General features: G+C 45.7%; 1 protein-coding gene across 7 annotated transcripts in view; it reads right to left on the bottom strand.

The window, feature by feature from the left end:
* Nucleotides 1-22097, bottom strand: part of LOC139276085 (syntaxin-binding protein 5-like) — a 671748-nt gene that overhangs the window by 145727 nt on the left and 503924 nt on the right. For all 7 annotated transcript variants that reach the window (XM_070893547.1, XM_070893550.1, XM_070893548.1 and 4 more), the window contains exons 14-16: nt 22029-22069; nt 16117-16334; nt 13319-13494 (exon numbers count right to left, since the gene is read on the bottom strand). In XM_070893547.1, coding sequence (XP_070749648.1) covers nt 13319-13494; nt 16117-16334; nt 22029-22069 — 435 coding nt within the window. The remainder of the gene's footprint in view (nt 1-13318; nt 13495-16116; nt 16335-22028; nt 22070-22097) is intronic.

The following is a 22097-nucleotide window of genomic DNA, read 5'->3' as shown; positions in this document are numbered from 1 at the left end:
ATGATTCGTGTGAGTCTGTACTGCAGGGACAGGACTTTACATTGCTAACATAGGATTTTTCATTATAAATGCTTACAAGGGAAATTTCCATTATAAAAACTGACATATAATGTGTTATCGAAAGTAATATTTGTGAACAGAAAGTGAATGCCATTTGAGATGCTTGTGGTCAGTAGCTACTAATGAGTAGCTACTTATTACTCCCACTGATCTGATGGAGAACAGACTGTAGAAGATCGGCTATGTGATCAAAACTCCTATCCATGCAGTTGTCCAGCCTTTCCAAGGTGATTGAGATGGTGCAATCCAGAGCCTAATGGGAACAGTTTCAGCTTCGATTAAAGTTTCAAGCGCTGGTGACCAGACTCCTGGTGCGAGTGTCTGTCTGCAGCATCTGTAGATGTCCACATGCTCCAAGGTAGAGTGCAGAGTAACAATGCCCTGTGTCACACAAGCTGCAAGTTCTTCCACATTCTCAGATATGGTGCGACTGCTTCTAGACAAGCTTTATAATATCTTGTACAACCGTATCTGTGCAGAAAATAGCTTTCTTTTGAAGGCTGGGCTCCTCAGCATAGCTAGGAGCTGAGCATGTCATCCATCTAGTAAGCTGTCGCCTAGGCTGTCCCTTCCACTAGCCCTTGTTTCTGCTCACTTGTTCTGTGCAATTCACCAAGTACAGACCCTTCTAACTTGCTATTTATCCTACCCCGAGTAAACATTTCTGTGCTGGTGCTTGTGAAGAATGGTGCAAGTGTCAGTGTTTCTTCAGAGGGAATTTGCTCCTCCAAATATAGGGCTCAATTTTCCCCAAGCCCGTTTTCTGGCGTATTGCCAGAGTTGAGCCCGTTTTTCTCGGCCAGAAATATTTTGCCAAAGTTTCCCCGATGTATAATTCAAATTTGGCACCGTGGAGTTGCCTTGGAGGGTGGAGCCTGCTGTCTGCGCCAAAAAACGAAGCCTTACCTTCTGCGCATGCGCGGTAAAAGTTATGTTTTTGACGTCGTTCCAATGGACGCACAGCTCGGATTTGGCAATTGGCCATTTTTAAAGAGCCAGTTGTGTGCGAGAGAAGGAGTGCTGTGAGAGCATTGGAAAACTTGCAGCTGCAGCAATACAAGATGCAACACAGTGCAAGGACCAAGAATTTTTTACAGGAAGAAGTGGAGGCACTAGTTACTGGATTGAGAACAGACGGCAGGAGCTGGACACCAGCAGGGGTCACATAAAATTTCCACCAAATTAAATGAAGAAACGCTGGAACCAAGTTGCAGAAGATCACTGCGCTGGGGTGACCACCACGAGATCTGGAGGCTAGTGTAAAAAGAAATGGCAGGACCTTAGTCAAGTAGTTAATGTAAATAATATTTTCATTTATTCAATGCAACTGTAAATGTGATCAGCTGTATATGTCCCACCCAGCAGAAAGACACCCTCTCTAAAAAGTTGCATTTTCATCTTTGCAGAGGAAGGCGACACATAATAAAAGGGAAAGAACTCGAACAGGAGGAGGCCCAGCAAATCTGCACCCACTGACACCCTTGGAAGAGAGGGTCGCTGCTTTGATGGGCCCTACCTGGAAAAAAGCAACCATCACTGCACAGGCTGGGCCCACACTCGAGGGAGAGGGTAAGTCCTTCAAATTCATTGTGGCCCTTCAAATCAACCTGCTGCCTGGCCTGCGATGTGTGAGCCTACTCATGCCACCCATCCTGCCCACTCCTCTGCTGCTAACCATTTGACTGTTGTGTTATATTTTGCAGAATTTGAAGCCAAACCCGACGGAGCAGATGATGATTCAGACGCGGATGAGCCTGAAGAGAACATCTTCCAATCCATCCATGGGGGTGAGGGGGAGGGGATGGAGCTGGATGAAGCTTCCACTGTTGTGCTGACTTTGGAGGAGGTGCCGCTCATGGAGGTGACAGCCCCTTCCACGACTAGTGGTTTGAGTGTTGGTGGGACATACCATGGTTTCACATCTTCCGAGATTGCGGGTCCCAGTGGTGTTATGCAGCGAGGCACACCCGTGGGTAGGAGGGGAAGGAGAGCTTGACCGCACTCTCCTGAGGTGCAGGATCTAACAGATGTGATTCAGATGATGTCATTGGACCTTACCCGATCACTCCTGGACGCCATCAGTGGGGTGAGTGATGAGGTAGCGGGACTGTCGGGAGAAGTAACAACAATGACACGAAAAATGGGAATGATGTCCGGGACCATCAGTGAGGGAATAGTGGCCAAGAGGGAGGGAATGTCAGAGGGAGTACAAACCACGTCACTGACCATGAGGGAGGCAATGTTAACATAAGAACTTAAGAAATAGGAGCAGATAGTTCAGACAGTTTTGCTCAACATGAGGGAGGGAATGTTGCAGGTCGTTGAGATACTGTCAGGGTGCATGAGGGATGGTATGTTGAAGTTAGCGACTGTAATAAGGGAACACGCCCTGACCCCGCGTCCATTGACAGAATCAATTGTCACTCCCACTCCAATCCCCACACCAGTCTCTGAAGGGCCCTCCAACTTTCTGCCTGACGCTGAGGCCCCCCCACCCTCAAGAGGTGCTCAGTACCCGAGATGTTAAAAAGAATAAGCTTGGTATAAAGCCCAGAAACACTGTGCCACCGCCTGCGGGCAGGGTGGTAGAGTGTCCAAGACCAAGCGCAGCGGGCGGTGTTAGAATAAGGGGGAGGAGAGATGGGTGCAGCCTTTCTATGCTGCTGATGTTATTATTATTGTTACTGTTGTAACTGTTCTCAAATTAAAATTTTTTGTAAGTTATGTAAAGTTACAAGTTTTTAAGTGATCTTACTGATATAAAAGTACAGTTTAATACAAGAATAATTTTATTAAAGTTAAATACATTGTAAACTTTTGAATAAAATATATTTTACATTAAAACTGAATCATGTTCCATTAACACAACACAACATTACGGAACAGCTCCAAACAGTAAACATGTCCATGTGGAATAGTTCTCTGAGCCCTCATGCTTCAGTAAAACGTTCATGGATGAGCTGCTGGCGCAAGGCTCGAGCAATCGTTAAAGGAGCACGATGACCCGCCCTCCTCCGTCGTCGTGATTCGGCCTCAGGCACTTGCATGGCTTCCTCATCGTCCTCCTTCTGCTCGTCACCTGCATCTTCCACATCATTATCATCAGCCACTCTCACCGCAGGTGGGTCTTCCACTACCAGGTGCTGCTGCCTCATGATGGCTAAGATATTCAGCATGCAGCACACAACAGTGAACTGACTGACAATCTCAGGGGAGTACAGCAAATAGCCTTTGGAATGGTCCAGGCATCGGAAACACTGTTTCAATATGCCAATGGTCCCCTCAATGATGCTGCGCGTTGCAATGTGCGACATGTTGTATTGACGGTCAGTTTCCGTCTGGGTTACGCGTAGAGGTGCCATGAGCCAGGTGGCGAGGCCGTACCCTTTGTCTCCCAGTAGCCAGCTGTGCCCTTCTGGCTGCTGCTGAAACATGGCAGATATAACGGTGTTGCGTAGGATGAACGCATCATGGGTGCTGCCAGGGTATCTTGCATTGACTGACATATGATATGATGCATGTCATCACACACGAGTTGCACATTAATGGAGTGGAAGCCTTTGATGTTCCTGTACATCTTGGAATCCTTCAAAGGTGCTCGCAAGGCGATGTGGGTACAATCAATGCAGCCCTGTACCTTTGGGAAGCCAGCAATCCTGGAGAAGCCCACAGCTCTGTCATGGATTGCTTGGGCAGTCATGGGGAACTTTATGAAGTCATTCCTACGTTGCGTACAGTGCAGCCGTGACCTGGCGAATGGAGACATGTGTTGCATGTTGAGAGATGGCGCACACATCTCCAGTTGTAGCTTGAAACGATCCGGAGGCATAGAATGAAAGTGCAGCTGTAACCTTCACTTCAACTGACAAAGCAGTCCTCCTGATGTTTCTAGGTTGGCAGACAGGAAGCAAAGAGTAGGAGTAAATGGGTACTTTTCAGAATGGCAGGCAGTGACCAGTGGGGTACCGCAAGGTTCTGTGCTGGGGCCCCAGCTGTTTACATTGTACATTAATGATTTAGACGAGGGGATTAAATGTAGTATCTCCAAATTTGCGGATGACACTAAGTTGGGTGGCAGTGTGAGCTGCGAGGAGGATGCTATAAGGCTGCAGAGTGACTTGGATAGGTTAGGTGAGTGGGCAAATGCATGGCAGATGAAGTATAATGTGGATAAATGTGAGGTTATCCACTTTGGTTGTAAAAACAGAGAGACAGACTATTATCTGAATGGTGACAGATTAAGAAAAGGGGAGGTGCAACGAGACCTGGGTGTCATGGTACATCAGTCATTGAAGGTTGGCATGCAGGTACAGCAAGTGGTTAAGAAAGCAAATGGCATGTTGGCCTTCATAGCGAGGGGATTTGAGTACAGAGGCAGGGAGGTGTTGCTACAGTTGTACAGGGCCTTGGTGAGGCCACACCTGGAGTATTGTGTACAGTTTTGGTCTCCTAACTTGAGGAAGGACATTCTTGCTATTGAGGGAGTGCAGTGAAGGTTCATCCCGGGATGGAATCCTGCACCTATTTTTTATGTTTCTATGTTTCTCACTTACAACTTCTTTGCAGAAACGCAGCCTTCTGACACAGTCTGCATCACTCAGGTGGAGGTACAAACGCCTGATGTTCCTGATGCGATGAAGTCAAATCAATTGTCTCCTTCGTAGCACCATGATGCATTGTCAGTATTGCCCCCATACTTACCTACAACCCTTCAGCCCTGCTTCAAGACGTTTGCTGGTGGTGTGTGTGAGTGAGTAAAAAAATGAGAAAACTTCTGAAATCCAACAAATTTACACTTCTACGTTGACAGGTTAAAAAAAAGTTGAACTTTATTATTGATTTCGACAGTGTTCTTGACTCCCTCCAAAATCTTCGATTTAAAAACAATGGCGTCTTTCGGCGCAGATTTTGAATGTGCACTGGTTTTCTTAGCTCACCAGAAGGTTTTTCGGGAATAGCCAACCTAAGAGAAAAAATGTTGGCCAAACTGCGAACAATTGAAAAAATTCGGCGCAGACATGAGGGAACGCCACCCCACCCTTGATGTAAAAAAAAACTGGCCTAGAAAAATCGTAACTAAGTCAGTTACAGCAGCACAGATCGCAGGGGGAAACTTGGAAAAAAAAATATGCCAGAAAAAACCGCGTGCCAAAAAAACGCCGCAAATGACCAGGGAAAATTGAGCCCATAATGTTCTGCACGCTCCCAGTCTTCAGATTGACCTAGAACAAGGAAAGAGGGACAAAGGTCAGCATGGCATGGAAAGGCTAGGCAGTAGCAGAACTAAATTGTCAAATTGTCTATAGATGCAATTGTTTCAGGAAAGTGAAAGCGTCCAAGTAATCGGTGGACACCCCGCTGAGTGTGATCTTTAGCCTCGCTGTCGCCAATGTACCTCTCTCTAACTGCCGATTATATCTATAACTTCCAGCTCCATCTGGGGGAGGGCCTGGAGGGAGGCTGCAGTCTCACCCGATGATGATCCCTTGAGTGGCGAGCCAACCTCTTCTTCAGAAAGAGGGAGAGTTGGTGAGTGGCCATTGTCAACTTCATAAAATTGTACATGCAGCAAGTTGCAAGCAGGATATGCAAGGAAGTGGTTCCCCTGTGAAATGAGAAAGCCGTCAGCAGAACAGTGAAATGTTCAGCAATTGTTACGAGGTAAAACCATAATGCTGTTACTGCATGTGGTGAGAACAGCAGCATCAAGTGAGTGTGTGATTAGAATGAGAGGGCAGTTGGTAGTGTCCCTTTATGTTTGATGGAGAAGCATGTGGTGCAGTGGAGGGAAGTGTTTAGAATGTTGGGTGAGTGCCGTGGCCAAGTATAATGTACAAGAATAGAGACGGAAAGACTGCATACTCACCCTTGTTGTTTGGGTCACATAGTTTCAGTGCTTCTGGCATTGAATCTGCATCCTAGGAAAGGTAATGGAGCAAGCGTTCATGACATCTTCCACCTCCCTCCACGTCTCCTTGAGTACGTTGCTGCCATTTGAGAAGAACAGGACCTTCTTGCGTGCCCTCACCTATTCCATTAGCAGCTCCACCGCTGTATCACAGAATCACAGTACCCTTGTCTGAGACATTTTGAAGTTCAGAATCATCTTACCGGCAGCACTGAACTTAGCTGAGTAGAATGACACCTCACTTTAAGAGGTACATTCACTCTTTAGCTGGGCTGGAAGAATGCTGGAAATCCTGCCCTCAGATTTGGCGAACTGCCCATCAATGTTGAAATTATGTGGGCAGCCTGCCAATCCGATTTAAATGAGGCCCGGCATTGGGTGTGCGACCTGCTCGCCCAATAACTGCCTTAAGTTAAAGTCTACCTCAAGGAGTCAATGGCAGTTAGAGGATATGATAACTGTTTTTGCAAGTCTTTACTCCTGTTATGGTTAGCGCTCCTTTTCTTGAAATTGGTTTAATATATGCCTCCATATTATCCCAAAAAACTGTATTTAGTTTGCTGTTGGATATTACTTGCTGGTCCGTCTACTTACATCTTCCAATCTTTGGTCCTGTTGTTTTCTATGAGCTTCCTTTGTCTTTACTCCACTGTTTGCTTACCGTGGCTTTTACAGGTTTCTTTGTGTCTTCATTGATTTTTCAATGTTGTGTCTTGCTCGTTAATAACCTTTGCTTCCCCCGATTTACAAACCCTCTTTATTCACCCAATCGTTGCTCTATTTTCTTTTGAGACATACCTTGCTTTTTAAACTCACTAATGTTTCCACTCGTTTTCACCACTTCCAACAATCTGGTGCTGAGATTTGGTCAGACAAGGGAGGATGAGTACAAACTAGATGCAATTTGAAAAGCAAGGTGCATCTGAAAGGAGGCAAGAAACAACCAGCTGAAGTAAGACAAGAGAATGCAGCATAAAAATGGTATTGTTTAAACACAAAAAATCATTGAGAAAAAGAGAACACATCAAAATGAGAAACCATCTAAAGTCAGTCAGAGGGAAGAAGGACACTTGAACAAAGGGAAAGGAGGTTCGAGAATAAAAACACGAGGAAAAGAAAATAACTCGCATTTATATAGCGCCTTTTGTCCTCAGGACGCTCCAATGTGCTTCACATCCAATCAGTCACTACTGTTATGTAGGTAAATACCGCAGCCAATTTATGCACAGCAAAGTCCCACAAACAGCAAAATTAGATAATTAGTTTTGATGGTGGGGGTGAATAACGGCTAGGATTCAGTGCGCTGCTTCGAATAGTATCGCAGAATCTTTGGACCAGAAATTTGGGTGTGCTCATTTCGCGGGGAGGGGGTGGAATAAGTTGCACCACCTGCATCTGAATGATGAGACCCGATGCCTCGTTTCAATGGAGCCGACGTGATAAGAAGAGCCCGCTGGCGAAAAGGAGTGCAAGATCGGGCCACTGCTAACATCGCAGCAGCTCTCAGATAAAATGTTCAGTAACGGAACGGTCACACGCTTTACACCCCATCTGAGTTTCCTTCAGAAGTTGAATTTCACTCTCCATTGTCGTCAATTTTCAGAAGTGTTAATTGGTGTTGGAGCAAAGATTAAAACATGAAAAAAGTTATTACTTCCAACCCATGTAAACAATAAAATCTAAATGTTCATAAAGATTGCAAGGGAGACTAAATTATCAGCAGCTGCAAGCTGTCATCCACACAAGTTGTTTCAAAGCAGTCATTTCAACCGTGTACAAAAGCAAAATACTGCGGATGCTGGAATCTGAAACACAAACAGAAAATGCTGGAAATCTCAGTAGGTCAGGCAGCATCTGTGGAGAGAAACAGTTAAAGTTTCGGGTCTGTGACCCTTCGTCAAAACTGGAAAAGTACGAGATGTAATAGATTCTTAAGGCACTGAAAGGGGGAGGGGAGGAAGAACAAAAGGGAAGGTCTGTGATAGGGTGGAAGGCACTCTATCTCTTTTGCCTTACACCCTATCACAGACTTTCCCTTTTGTTCTTTCCTGTACTACCTTAAGAATCTGTTACATCTCGAACTTTTCCAGTTCTGATGAAGGTCACAGACCCGAAACGTTAATTCTAGTTTCTCTCCACAGATGCTGCCTGACCTGCTGAGATTTCCAGCATTTTCTGTTTTTATTTCAACCATGTGTTTAGCCTCTCTGAACTGTTGACTCAGTAACACCTCCAAGCTGGTGATCTTGATAATATCATGTCATGGGACTCCCGTTTTTATATAAATTTGGCTTCCTGCTTTGGATGTGATTGATTTAGGTGACTCAAAATATTAATGTGAATTGAATGTATTTGAATTCTGAAGGAATACTAGAATACCACATGGGAAGGCAAGATATTTTTAAAGGTTTATTTTGAAAATACTGTAAATAGAAAATGCTGCAAATTATCTGTAGTATATAATATTCAGCCGCAACAAATTAAAGAAGCTGTTTTTTGGTCATGCACTTTGGCAGAAAAAAAATCAAAGAGCAGGTTATTATTTAAATGGAGAGAGATTGCAAAGTGCTGCAGTACAGCGGGACCTGGGGGTACTTGTGCAAGAAACACAAAAGGTTAGTATGCAGCAAGTGATTAGGAAGGCCAATGGAATCTTGGCCTTTATCGCAAAGGGAATGGAGTACAAAAGCAGGGAAGTCTTGCTACAGCTATACAGGGTATTGGTGAGGTCACACCTGGAATACCATGTGCAGTTTTGGTTTCCATATTTACGAAAGGATATACTTGCTTTGGAGGCAGTTCAGAGAAGGTTTACTAGGTTGATACCGGAGATGAGGGGGTTGTCTTATGAGAAAAGGTTGAGTAGATTGGGCCTCTGCTTACTGGAATTTAGAAGAATGAGAGGTGATCTTATCGAAATGTATAAGATTATGAGGGGGTTTGACAAGGTGGATGCAGAGAGGATGTTTCCACTGATAGGAGAGACTAGAATAGAGGGCAAAATCTTAGAATAAGGGGCCATCCATTTAAAATTGAGATGAGGAGAAATTTCTTCGCTCAGAGTGTTGTGGATCGGTGGAACTCACTGCCTCAGAGAGCTGTGGAAGCTGGGACCTCTCCAGAATCCAGGGAATTTTGGTAGATTGAATACATTTAAGACAGAAATAGACAGTTTCTTAAACGATAAGGGAATAAGGGGTTATAGGGAGCGGGCAGGGAGGTGGACCTGAGTCCATGATCGGATCGGCCATGATCGTATTGAATGGCGGAGTAGGCTTGAGGGGCCGTATGGCCTACTCCTGCTCCTATTTCTTATGTTCTTTTAAGAAATAGGAGCAGGAATAGACTATTTAGCCCCTCGAGCCTGCTCCGCCATTCAATAAGATCATGGCCTCAACTCCACTTCCCTACTTGCTCCCCATTAACCTTGACTCCCATATCACTCAAAAATCGGTTTATCTCCACCTTAAATATATTCAATGACCCAGCCTCTAGAGATTTCTGGGGTAGAAAATTCCACTGATTCACAACCCTCTAAGAGAAGAAATTCCTCCTCATCTCCATTTTAAATGCGTGAACCCTTATTCTGAAACTATGCCCCCTAGTTCTAGATTCTCCACGAGGTGAAACATCCTCTCTGCATCTACCCTGTCAAGCCCCCTCAGAATCTTATACGTTTCAATAAGATCACCTCTCATATTCTAAACTCCAATGAGTATAGGCCCAACCTGCTCAACCTTTCTTCATAAGACAACCCATTCATCTCAGGAATCAACCCGGTGAATTTTCTCTGAACTGCCTCCAATGCAAGTATATCCCTCCTTAAATAAGGAGACCAAAACCGTACGCAGTACTCTGGTTGTGGTCTCACCAACGCCCTGTACAGTTGTAGCAAAACTTCCCTACTTTTATACTTCATCCCCTTTGCAATAAAGGCCAACATTCCATTTGCCTTCCTAATTACTTGCTGTACCTGCATGCTAATTTTTTGTGTTTCATATACAATGAACCCCAGATCCCTCTGTACCGCAGCATTTTATAATGTCCCTCCATTTGAATAATAATTTGCTTTTTTACTTTTCCTACCAAAGTGGATAACCTCACATTTTCCCACAATATACGCCATTGGCCAAATTTTTGCCCATTTTGTAGATCTTTGTATCCTCCTCACAATTTGCTTTCCTACCTATCTTTGTATCATCAGCAAATTCGGCTACATTACACTTGGTCCCTTCATTCAAGTCATTAATATAGATTGTAAATAGTTGAGGCCCCAGCACTAATCCCTGTGGCACCCCACTAGTTACTGTTTGCTAACCTGAAAAAGACCCATTTATCCCGACTCTCTCTTTTCTGTTCGTTAGCCAATCCCCTATCCATGCTAATATATTACCCCCAACCCCGTGAGCTCTTATTTTGTGCAGTAACCTTTTATTTGGAACCTTATCGAATGCCTTCAGGAATTCCAAAAACATTACATCTACTGGTTCCCCTTTATCCACCCTGCTCATTTATCCTCAAAAGAACTCTAGCAAATTTGTCAAACATGATTTCCCTTTCATAAAATCATGTTGACTCTGCTTGACTGTATTATGATTTTCTAAATGTCCTGCTACTACTTCCTTAATAATGGACTCCAGCATTTTCCCAATGACAGATGTTAGGTTTACTGGTCTATAGTTTCCTGCTTTCTGTTTCCCTCCCTTCTTAAATAGTGGCGTTACCTTTGCGGTTTTCCAATCTGCTAGGACCTCTCCAGAATCCAGGGAATTTTGGTAGATTACAACCAATAATAATAATAACTTATATTTATATAGCACCCTTAAAGTAGTAAAATGTCCCAAGGCACTTCACAAAAGTGTTACAAAACAAAACAGATAAATTTGAGACTGAACCATAAAAGAAGAAATTAAGGCAGATGACCAAATGCTTGTTTAAAGAGGTAGGTTTTAAGGAGCATCTTTAAGGAGGAAAGAGAGGTAGAGAGATGGAGAGGTTTAGGGAGGGAGTTCTAGAACTTAGGGACCAAACAGCTGAAGGCACGGCCACCAATGGTTGAGCAGTTATAATGAGGGATGTTCAAGAGGCCAGAATTTGTGGAGAGCAACATCTTGTGGGGTTGTGAGGCTGAAAATGATTACAGAGATAGGGTGGAGCAAAGCCATGGAGTGATTTGTAAACAAGGATGAAAATTTTGAAATCAAGGCATTGTTTAACCAGGAGCCAAAGCAGGTCAGAAAGCACAGAGGTGATGGGTGATCGTGACTTGGTGCGCGTTAGTACACAGGCTGCTGAGTTTCGGATGACCTCAAGTTTACGTAGTGTAGAATGTGGGAGGCCGGCCAGGAGTGAGTTGGAATAGTCAAGTCTAGAGGTCATCATCATCATCATAGGCAGTCCCTCGGAATCGAGGAGGACTTGCTACAATACGAGAGCCACAGACTGTCACAGGTGGGACAGATAGCTATTTAGGGAAGGGGTGGATGGGACAGATTTACCGCACCCTCTTTCCGCTGCCTGCGCTTGATTTCTGCATGCTTTTGGCGATGAGACTCGAGGTGCTCAGCGCCCTCCCGGATGCACTTCCTCCACTTAGGGCGGTCTTTGGCCAGAGACTCCTAGGTATCAGTGGGGATGTTGCACTTTATCAGGGAGGCTTTGAGGGTGTGTCCTTGTAACCTTTCCTCTGCCCACCTTTGGCTCGTTTGCTGTGAAGGAGTTCTGAGTAGAGAGCTTGCTTTGGGGGTCTCGTGTCTGGCATGCGAACTATGTGGCCTGCCCAGCGGAGCTAATCAAGTGTGGTCAGTGCTTCAATGCTGGGGATGTTGGCTTGGTCGAGGATGCTAATGTTAGTGCGTCTGTCCTCCCAGGGGATTTGTAGGATCTTGCGGAGACATCATTGGTAGTATTTCTCCAGCGACTTGAGGTGTCTACTGTACATGGTCCATGTCTCTGAGCCATACAGGAGGGCGGGTATTACTACAGCCCTGTAGACCATGAGCTTGGTGGCAGTTTTGATGGCCTGGTCTTCAAACACTCGTAACAAAGGCATGAATGAGGTTTTCAGCAGCAGTAGAGCCGAGGCAGGGGCAGGCAATGTTATGGAGGTGGAAAAAGGCGGTTTTAGTTATGCCGCGGATGTGTGGCTGGAAACTCATTTCAGGGTCAAATATGATACCTAGATTGCGAACAGTCTTGTTCACCCTAAGATTGATGCTAGGGAGAGGGATGGAGTCAGTGGTTAGGGAACGCAGTTAGTGGCGGGGACCAAAGATAATGGATTCGGTCTTCCCAATATTTATTTGGAGAAAATTTTTGCTCATCCAGTACTGGATGTCGGACAAGCAATCTGACAATTTAGATATCAAACAGGGATCGAGAGAAGTGGTGGAGAGGTAGAGCTGGGTGTCGTTAGCATACATGTGGAACCTGACTCCATGTTTTCAGATGATATCTCCAAGGGGCAGCATATAGATGAGAAATAAGAGGGGGGCCAAGGACAGATCCTTGGGGGACACCAGAGGTAACGATGCGGGAGTGGGAAGAGAGGCCATTGCAGGAGATTTCCAGTGCATCCACTATTTCTGCAGCCACTTCTTTTAAGACCCGAGGATGCAGGCCATCAGGTCCAGGGTACTTGTCCACCTTTAGTCCCATTAGTTTGCCTAGTACTTTTTCTCCAGAGATAGTGATTGTTTTAAGTGGCCCCCCTCCCCCCCCCACTCCCTACAGCCCCTTGATTATCTATTATTGGGATGTTTTTAGTGTCTTCTACCATGAAGACCGATACAAAATATTTGTTCAAATTCTCTGACATTTCCCTGTTTACCATTATTAATTCCCCAGTCTCATCCTCTAAGGGACCAACGTTTATTTATCTACTCTCTTCCTTTTTATATACCTGTAGAAGCTCTGTTTTTATATTTCTTGTTAGTTTACTCTCATAATCTATCTTCTCTCTCTATTTTTTTTTGTCTTGTAGGCATAAGGATGATGTGCATTTTGAAATCCACAGATATTCAGTATTCCAAGAGTTAAATAAAGATGCATAACTTCTGAAATTATTTTAGGTGCCAACACCCTATAAAATATTTTCAATCAGGCTCTCAATGTGCTAATCCTGATTCTATATATGGATAAAATAATATATTTTTATAATGGTGGCAACAGGTGGTGCTGTACCTCGGCAGCATAAGGCCTCAGGGAGCCTCACTCCTTGTAATATGATTATGAAGTGCTACTGATGGCAGACATGGAGTATTCTTTATCTCAGAATGTCCCTGCCTCTTGGTTGAAAGAGAATATAAACGATGGGATACAGCAGTGTGAAAATTAATCTCACACTCTTACTTGAGACATGGGATGCTGTCCTTTACTCCCTCTGGTGTTAATGTATTTGCACTACCAGATAATGCTGGAGTCTTTGAAAAGGAAAGCTGGGAAGAAGTATCAGTGAATGGCGGTACAGATTCAGGTTCTGGAGTAACAATATCTTCAACTTCATACTGTAATCGCAGTTCCAGAGCCTAGAAACACAAAGATTTCAAGACAATATTAAGCACAATTTCTCGCCTTAAGGATTGCAAACTTTTTACAAGTATGTTTACCCTGCAATTTATTTTCCCTCTTGCTAGTTTTCATCATCATCACATGTAGTTTAGAGGATGCTCCCATGCCTCCACCAAAACTCCACAGCGTGAGTGATTGAGGAACAATTGACCTTCTGATTTTCCCTCCCTGTGGGAAGGTGTCTGGCCTCCATCTGCCACTTCTCCAGAGTAGCGTGGCTGAAATTGGGAATTCTAGCAGCAGTGATTTTTCTCCAGTCTTCGCCGGCGGGTAGTTGTGCCACACTGGCTCCATTATAATGAGGTCCAAGACCCAATATCTGGTGAGCCTCAGAACTAGCCTCACCCTGTCCTCCCCCGCATACTCCTGAACTTCTGAGCCTGTTTTATATTAATATTCAAAATATAACTGCCATTTTACATGTTCTTGCAGCAGATGGTACCTCTGCACCTAGCTCTCAGCTCACTCAGACAGTTCAATCTCCAGTCGTTGCCAGGTAGCGTTAACAATGCTGGCAAATGTAGCTGATGCAGGAGATACACTAATCACAGCGAGGGAGTTAATCTATTAAATTACCCGTAAACCACTTAATGAAAAGTAGTTAGGAGATATAAAAGATCATCAGTGAGTCACATAGGAAAGACAAAAGAAAGTGCAAATAATGTGGGGGTGAAAAGACACAGAAGAGATTCATATACACAAAAACATGAGAAATAAAGAAAAAATAAAGTGAAAAAAAAGCTACAGGCACAGCAGATATGAAATTAAAAAACAAAATGTAAGCAAAAAATGGTGGATCCACCAATCGAAAGAGAAAATGAATGGGTCGATTCCATTCCCCACCAGCGCTGTGTTCTGATGAATGATCTCTGATTCAAATGTCAACCCACCTCCCCTCCCTCCAGGCATTTACGTTGAGCTTCATTAGAGCGGTGTAAAAGACCAAAAACTCTAACTTGCATTTATATAGGGCCTTTAAGGCAGAAACAATGTCCCAAGGTGCACAAGGGGAGGTCAGAGCGTGAATAGAAAGGAGAAGTTAAAGTAGCGAGCATCCGGCAGGTTGGGGGGTCACACCTGCGGACAGAACAGAAATGTCCAGAAAGCACTCACCTAATCTGTATATGGCCTCTTCAATGTACAGGAAGCCACACGCCAGCAGTTAATATAGTATACAAGATTTGGGACCCTGGATAGTGGTGTAGGAGGAGATAAATGGACAAATGTTGCATCTCTTACACTTTCAGGGGAAGATGCCAGGGTAAGGACAGCTGGAAGTGGGGTTGAGGAAAAATGGACAAAGTATTGCAGAGGGACTAGTACCTCCAAAAGGCGGGAAGCAGAGGGGAGCAGGAAATGCCTTTTTACCTCACCCCAACTACTTGCATTTTTTTTGTTCTTTCTATATATCTGCATTATCTCATTAATGCTAGGTGTACTGTATCCATTACATCACCAGTCTCCGCCCTTGCCTCTGCTCATCCGCTGCTGAAGCCCTCATCCGTGCCTTTGTTACCTCTAGATTTGATTATTCCAATGCACTCCTGGCTGGCCTCCCACATTGTACCCTACTTAAACTAGAGGTGATCCAAAACTCGGCTGCCCGTGTCCTAACTCGCACCAAATCCCGCTCACTCCTGTGCTCGCTGACCTACATTAGCTTCCGGTTAAGTAATGCCTCGATTTCAAAATTCTCATCCTTATTTTCAAATCCCTCCAGGGCTTTGCCCCTCCCATCTCTGTAATCTCCTTCAGCCCGCCCCACCCACCACCCCCCCGCCAAGATGCCTGTGCTCCTCTTAATTCTGCCCTCCTGAGTATCCCTGACTGTAATCGCTCAACCATTGATGGCTGTGCCTTCTGTTGCTTAGGCCCCAAACTTTGGAACTCCTTGTCTAAATCTTTCCATCTCTCTATCCTCCTTCAAGACTCTCCTTAAAACATAGCTTATTGACCAAGCTTTTGGTCACTTGCGCTAATTTCTATTGATGCGGCTCGTGTCAAATTTTTATCGCATAATATTCCTGTGAAGCGCCTTGGGACGTTTCACCGTATTAAAGCTGCTTTATAAATATAAATTGTTGTTGTTGTATAAATGATCTACAGGCTGTACTACTAAAGGTTTAGTGGTGTCCATACATATTGGCTTGGAATTTGCGGTCAAAGGCGAAGCAAAGGCATTCACCACTGTCCACCACAAAATCCAGGCCTATATATATGTATGAAACTGTTTTAATCTGTCTGGAAAATAAAAAGAGCTAAATTAGAGATGTGAGCAACTATCTATTCCCCCCCCACTCCCCACCACCACCACTCCTACCAAAAGTCACGTTAATTAATTCAATTTCACTTTTGGAATAACTGAATTCAAAGATATACACTACTGCAAAAAATTGTATTTGGTAATTATAAGCTGTAATTATAAGCCCACTCATTAATATTGTTGTCTAACATAAAAATGCAAATGCATATAACTACAGCACCACTAAAATTGGATCTCATCATGGAAAATAACAACTTTGTTGCTTGTGGCAACACAAGAGGGAGGAAGAATAAAAGGTCTGTAATTAGAGACTCACCACTATCTCAGCAGTAACTTCATGCTTGCTGAATCTGTAAACAATCACATGTGCTGAGATGCCCACGACACAGAAAACTCTGCTCTCTGGACACCAACTGATCATTTGTATAGCATAGGGATCCTCTTCTACAATCTCTGCAATTTGCTTTCCATCTTTCACCTTCTGCTTTTCGAACACTTTGGAGGTTTTCAGCTTGTATAATACTTGAAGAGTTACTAGCAAAGGACAGACATAAACAATCAGATCAGTTAAAAAGTAGCAGTGGTGCTTAAAGAAACAATTGATAAATCAAAAATAGAAGTTGAGTTTAACGCTAGTTGGCAAAAATAGTGAATTTCTTTCCATTTTCTAGTCAGGTTTGATAACCTGATGTTTAATTTTCTCATTACGCTATTGAGTTTTTACTTTTATCTTTCTGGAAATCTATCTAGCTTGAACTTTGCATTTGAGCATGACAAAATACAACTTGCTGGTAACCACTGTAGCTGTTGGCAAAGAAACACACCTGACAAAAATAAAGTTCAAGTCGAAGGTATAACCTTTTAAAGAGCACCGCTGGTGTCCTTCTGAGGCTGGGGGCGAATTAAGATACGTTGTTGGGGCAGAGTAAAGGAAACTTTATTCTGTATATGGCAATGCTAAGTCTGACCTGTGAGTGCTTTATGCTGACACTAAGGGCCCAAGTTTCCACAAGAAAAAAAACGGGCGCCCCTCCGACCTGGATGCCCGTTTTTCGCTCCTAAAACGGCGCCTAAAAAAATGCTCGGTATTCTCCACCTACTTACAGGTCCTGTGGCACTCGGCGCAGCCAGCACGAGCTGTGGGGGGGCGGAGCCAGGTCCCGGCGCTGAAAACAGTGCTAGGACCTCTGCACATGTGCGCTACAGTCGGCACGCAAGTGCAGTAGCTCCAGGCGCCGAACTGTGTGGGAGGGGCCCGAAGCACGCAGCCCCTAGCCCTGGCTGAATGGCCTCACTGGGGCTGCGTCAATGAGGCTCCTCCCACGGCCAGCTCCTGCTCCCCACCGCCCCGACCCGAGACCCGAGACCCGCTCCCCCCCCCCCCGACCCGAGACCCGCTCCCCCCCCCCGACCCGACACCTGCTCCACCACCCCCCCGCCCCGACCCGACCCCCGCTCCCACCCGAGACCCGAGACCCGCTTCCCCCCCCCGCCCCGACCCGACACCCGCTCCACCACCCCCCCCCGCCCCGACCCGAGACCCGCTCCCGCCCGCCCCGACCTGACACCCGCTGCCGACCCGACCTGAGGCCCGCTCCCCCCACCCCCGCCCCGACCCGAGACCCGCTCGACCCGACCCGACCGGAGACCCGCTCCCCCCCCCCGACCCGAGGCCCGCTCCCCCCGCCCCGACCCGACCCGACACCCGCTCCTGTTCCCCTCTCCCCACCTCTCTCTTCCACCCCCTTCCCCCCATCCTCTCTCTCTTCCCCCCACCCCCCACCCCCCGCTCTCTCTTCTCCCCCCCCCCCTCTCTTCTCCCTCCCTCTCTCTCTCTCTCTCCCCCTCCCGCTCAGCGGCACGAACGGCTGCAGAATTCTCCCTGGCTGAAGCACTTTCACACAGGTAGGAAGATGGTTTATTTAATCTTTTCTTGGCTTATAAATGTTTATTCAGGTTGGATTTATTTGTATAATATTTGTAGAAGTATAAATAAGGATTTATTGTCGAATTTAATGAGTTCCCTTCCCCCCCCCCCCACCCACCTCGTTCTGGACGCCTAATTTGTAACATGCGCCTGATTTTTTAATGTGTAGAACAAGTTTTTTCAGTTCTACAAAAATCTTCACTGGCTCCATTCTACTTTAGTTTGGAGTACATTTTCACTGTGGAAACTTTCAAATCAGGCGTCAGTGGCCAGACACGCCCCCTTTTGAAGAAAAAATTCTGTTCTAAACTAGAACTGTTCTATCTGACTAGAACTGCAGAAAAAAAAATGTGGAGAATTGCGATTTCTAAAATAGTCCGTTCTCCACCAGTTGCTCCTAAAAATCAGGCGCGAATCATGTGGAAACTTCGGCCCTAAGTGACTAAAGGGGAAAATGGATTCTATTCCACACCACATTCACCACCTTAATTAACATTAAAATTCACCCTTCCGCCTCAAAAACTACAGTTTTGAAAAAAAAATTCACCATATTTTACTAATAAGTGTAAACTAATTTTTTAAACCACTCTAATCAAAAACTAAACTTCATATCATAAAGCTGACAATGTGGTCGTGGCACAGAGACTGCAGTGAATCAGGCGCTGGCCACATCTGCACTGAAATGAGCTGACCATGTACGATAATGTGAGGTCAGCTCATTTAAATAACTTCGTAATGCTCCTACCACCAGTGCATGATGTGCTGGGAATGCCACAGGTGGAGACCAGCAGCAAGTGAAGGGCTGCTGTCTGCCTTAACGACGCTGTCATTTTATGAAAAAATTCAGTTGCTGGGTGTAGTGTATGTAGGCATCTTTGGTAATGACTCCACGAGGGAGGGTATGGTACTTAAACTGTGCAGACCTGCAGTCCTTTAGTGCTGACAAGCTGTGTGTTCCTTTTTATACTGGGTTACCTGCTGTGCGCAGGCAACCCCTGGGTCTCCAGCAACAACACCCTCTAGTGTACCAGTAAGGTGTGTACAGTACAAGGGTACATTCAATGTTGCATGACAGTGTTACAGACATCACACGGTGAACAGGCATGCCTACTCAACAATACTCCCCCCTGAGCATTTTTCATATCCTTATTGTCATGACCAGGGGAGGTGATCAGTGGTGGGCTATGGGGGGTTGTGGTGAGGGTTGTGTGGTTGCCAGGTGTGACCCCTGTGCTTGAGGCTGGCCTCGTACGTTTCCCCTCCCTCACACACAAACCAAGTGGGTGTCACTGTTGTGGGATCCCTCGGGGAGGTAGCCACGGCAGCAGTGGGTGGTGTGTATACACTGTGATGTGGGTAGTTGTGGGGTGGTGGGCAGGGCCACAAGACTGGGTGGGCTCCTTGTCCATCAATGGAGATGAGGGTCAGGTCATCCCAGGGTTTGCCAGGGAAGCTGGAGGGTATTGGCCTCATGCTTCTGGTGTTGGCCCTGGTGGCCCGGGGCTGTAGGGCTGGTCTGGTGCCGGTTGCCATTGGTGGTGGCTGGGCTGCCCATTGACCACTGACCCTGTAGTGGGTCTGCTCCCACTGCCTGTGTGTGTGTCCTGAAAGGGGCATCACATTCGTTCCAAAGGTCCAGGCTACATGGTCAGGTAGCCTGCTGGACCAGGGGGTCTCCCACAGGGGGATTCCATTGGCATCAGCATGGTCCCTGTAGGACCCAATGTCCTTTGGCAGTGTCCTACTGGTATACATGACACCTTGGCTCTGATCACACATAGTCGAGCCTGCATTATACATTCTAGCACTTGCATCACTTTTGGTGTCCTGGTTTCAACAGACATGGTTACATTCGGCATTTCACAATCTCTATCATTATTGTTAAGCATAATAAACTTGTTCTTAACCTTACTGACACCTGCATTCATCTCATTAGTCACATTAGTTAAACCAGCATCACAATTCATGGTTACATTGCATACATTTTCATACTTGCACCCTTTATTTGCATCTTTAGCTTTAAAGTCCGTGTACTCAAAGAGTTGGAACTTCCCCTTTAAATTTTTTTGGTTACCGGTCTCCTTTAAGGGAGCTTTCAAATCTGATTGGCCGCTCGATGTCACATGATGCTCCTCCTCGTGGCATGGAGGAGGCCATTTTGAATACAGGTCTGCTGCCTGTGGTGCTGCAGCCATTCTGTGGTGCTCTTTTCGTCCACATGCTTGTGGTGCTGCAGCCATTTTGTGGTCTTGCTGCAGGCAGGCTGTGGTGCCTTTTCCTTCCATAGCACCACTTCGCCTGATGTGGACCTGGTTCATCCAATTCCTGCCCAGCAGCTTGGGACTGAAGCCAGCTACAATCCACAGGGGGAGTTTGTGCAACACGCCGCCCTGGGAGACCTGGACGTCTACACTGCCAACGATTTGGATTTTACCTTTGGTATAGGTGAGCAGCTTTGCCTGGACAGGAGACAGTTTTGGTCGAGTGGCAGGATTCCTCCAAATTTTTTCAAAGGTCATTTGGCTCATCACAGACTGGCTCGCCCCTGTGTCGATCTCCATGGAGACTGGGACCCCATCGATGTCCACTTGCATCATCCACGGAGAACTTCCGGTGGAGCAGGTAAAGATTCCATACTCTTCTTCCAGGGTTTGAGCAGCTTCATCTTCATCTGTGTCGGAGCCCGGTGATTAACCAACTCATCAGAGACACGGTGAGTACAGCCTTTTCTGCACATTCTCTGAAGGTGCCCTTTTTCTTTGCAGCCTTTGCATGCATAGTCTTTGTAGCGGCACTGGTGGGCCCTGTGGTTTCCTCCACAGCGCCAGCATGGGCCACCCGGTTTGCCCCATGTGGCGGACTCAGGGTTGCGGGACTTGGGGCAGCATTTCTGCCTTTAGAAGTGTCCATGCGGTGCACGGCGCTCGCCGGTTTAGAGTCCTGGGTCAGTATTTGCCTGGAGTCGCTGGCCGAAACCATGTAGGCCTGGCTCACTTGAATTGCTTTCTGCAGGGCGACCATGATGTCAGCCGAGAGCAATTTGTGTAGGAGGCCTTCTTGGCCGATTCCGATGACAAATATGTCCCTTAGTGCTTCATTAAGGTGGTCGCCAAACTCACACGGTGCAGCTAGTCTTCTTAAGTGTGCAGCATACTTGGCAATTTCTTGGACCTCAGGTCGCCGGTAAGTGTCTGGCTGTGAGGATGCTTTTTTTCGGTTTTAGTTGTTCCTGTATGATTGTTACAAGTTCCTCATAGTTCTTGGTGGTTGTCTTCTCCGGGGCTAGTAAGTCCCTGATGAAACCGTAGATGGTGGGCCCACAACTGCTTAGCAGGATGGCCCTGCATTTGTTCGGTAGTGTGGCCGGTGTGTCCTCGTCCAGGTCGTTGGCTATAAAGAAGTGTTCCAATCTTTCCACAAAGGCACCCCAATCTTCCCCCTCTGTAAAATGCTGAAAGTTGCTGAGGTTAGACATGTTGAGCGTGTAGTTCGTGATCCCGTATTCCCGTCGCCAGTTGTAGTGTATGTAGGCACCTTTAGTAATGACTCCACGAGGCAGGGTATGGTACTTAAAATGTGCAGACCTGCAGTCCTTTATTAGCAGCTCCTGAGTGCTTACAACAAGCTGTGTGTTCCTTTTTATACTGGGTTACCTGCCGTGTGCAGGCAACCTCTGGGTCTCCAGCAACAACACCCTCGAATGTACTGGTAAGGTGTGTACAGTACAAGAGTACACTAAATGTTGCATGACAGTGTTACAGACATCACACAGTGAACAGGCATGCCTACACAACACTGGGGATGTAAATCTCCTTGGTAAATTTGTCAGTTAAAGGCCAAAAAAAAGTAATAAAAAGGAAACGTGGCCTTATATAAAGGAGAGGACTACCGAGAAGCAAGATTTTTGTTCTTTCTTACCCCCTCCGGGCACCCCATGAAATATCTGTTCCAAACAGGTACTCAGCAACTAGAATGCTGTTTTGACACTACAGGAGCATTAAGTTCCCTAATTAAATAACTTCTAGGGTCTTAATGAGGTTTGGACACATTGTGTGTGCAGCATCCCAGCATACCACTACAGCACAGTAGGCCTCATTCCTCTGTGCCTGATAATATAAAGAGCTGGTCCCCAATGCCCTTCAGCATATTAGGCACTTGCTATGGCTTTATTAGCCCATACACACACATACTATAAGATACATAAAATGGTAACTAAACTTAATATAATCTTCAATACATTTATGAACAGGCCATTAAAGAATTTGAAAGTACCATGGGAAGGTTGTAGCATATACACTTACTGGCAGAAGCATCCCAGAACTTCAATGAGCCATCTGCATGCCTTTAAAAAAACAGAAGTTTCATTGCAA

Source organism: Pristiophorus japonicus, chromosome 11 (assembly GCF_044704955.1).
Source record: "Pristiophorus japonicus isolate sPriJap1 chromosome 11, sPriJap1.hap1, whole genome shotgun sequence".
Classification (NCBI taxonomy): Eukaryota; Metazoa; Chordata; class Chondrichthyes; family Pristiophoridae; genus Pristiophorus; species Pristiophorus japonicus.
Note: the sequence above shows the minus strand (reverse complement) of the source record. Positions and strands in the feature narration are given on the sequence as shown.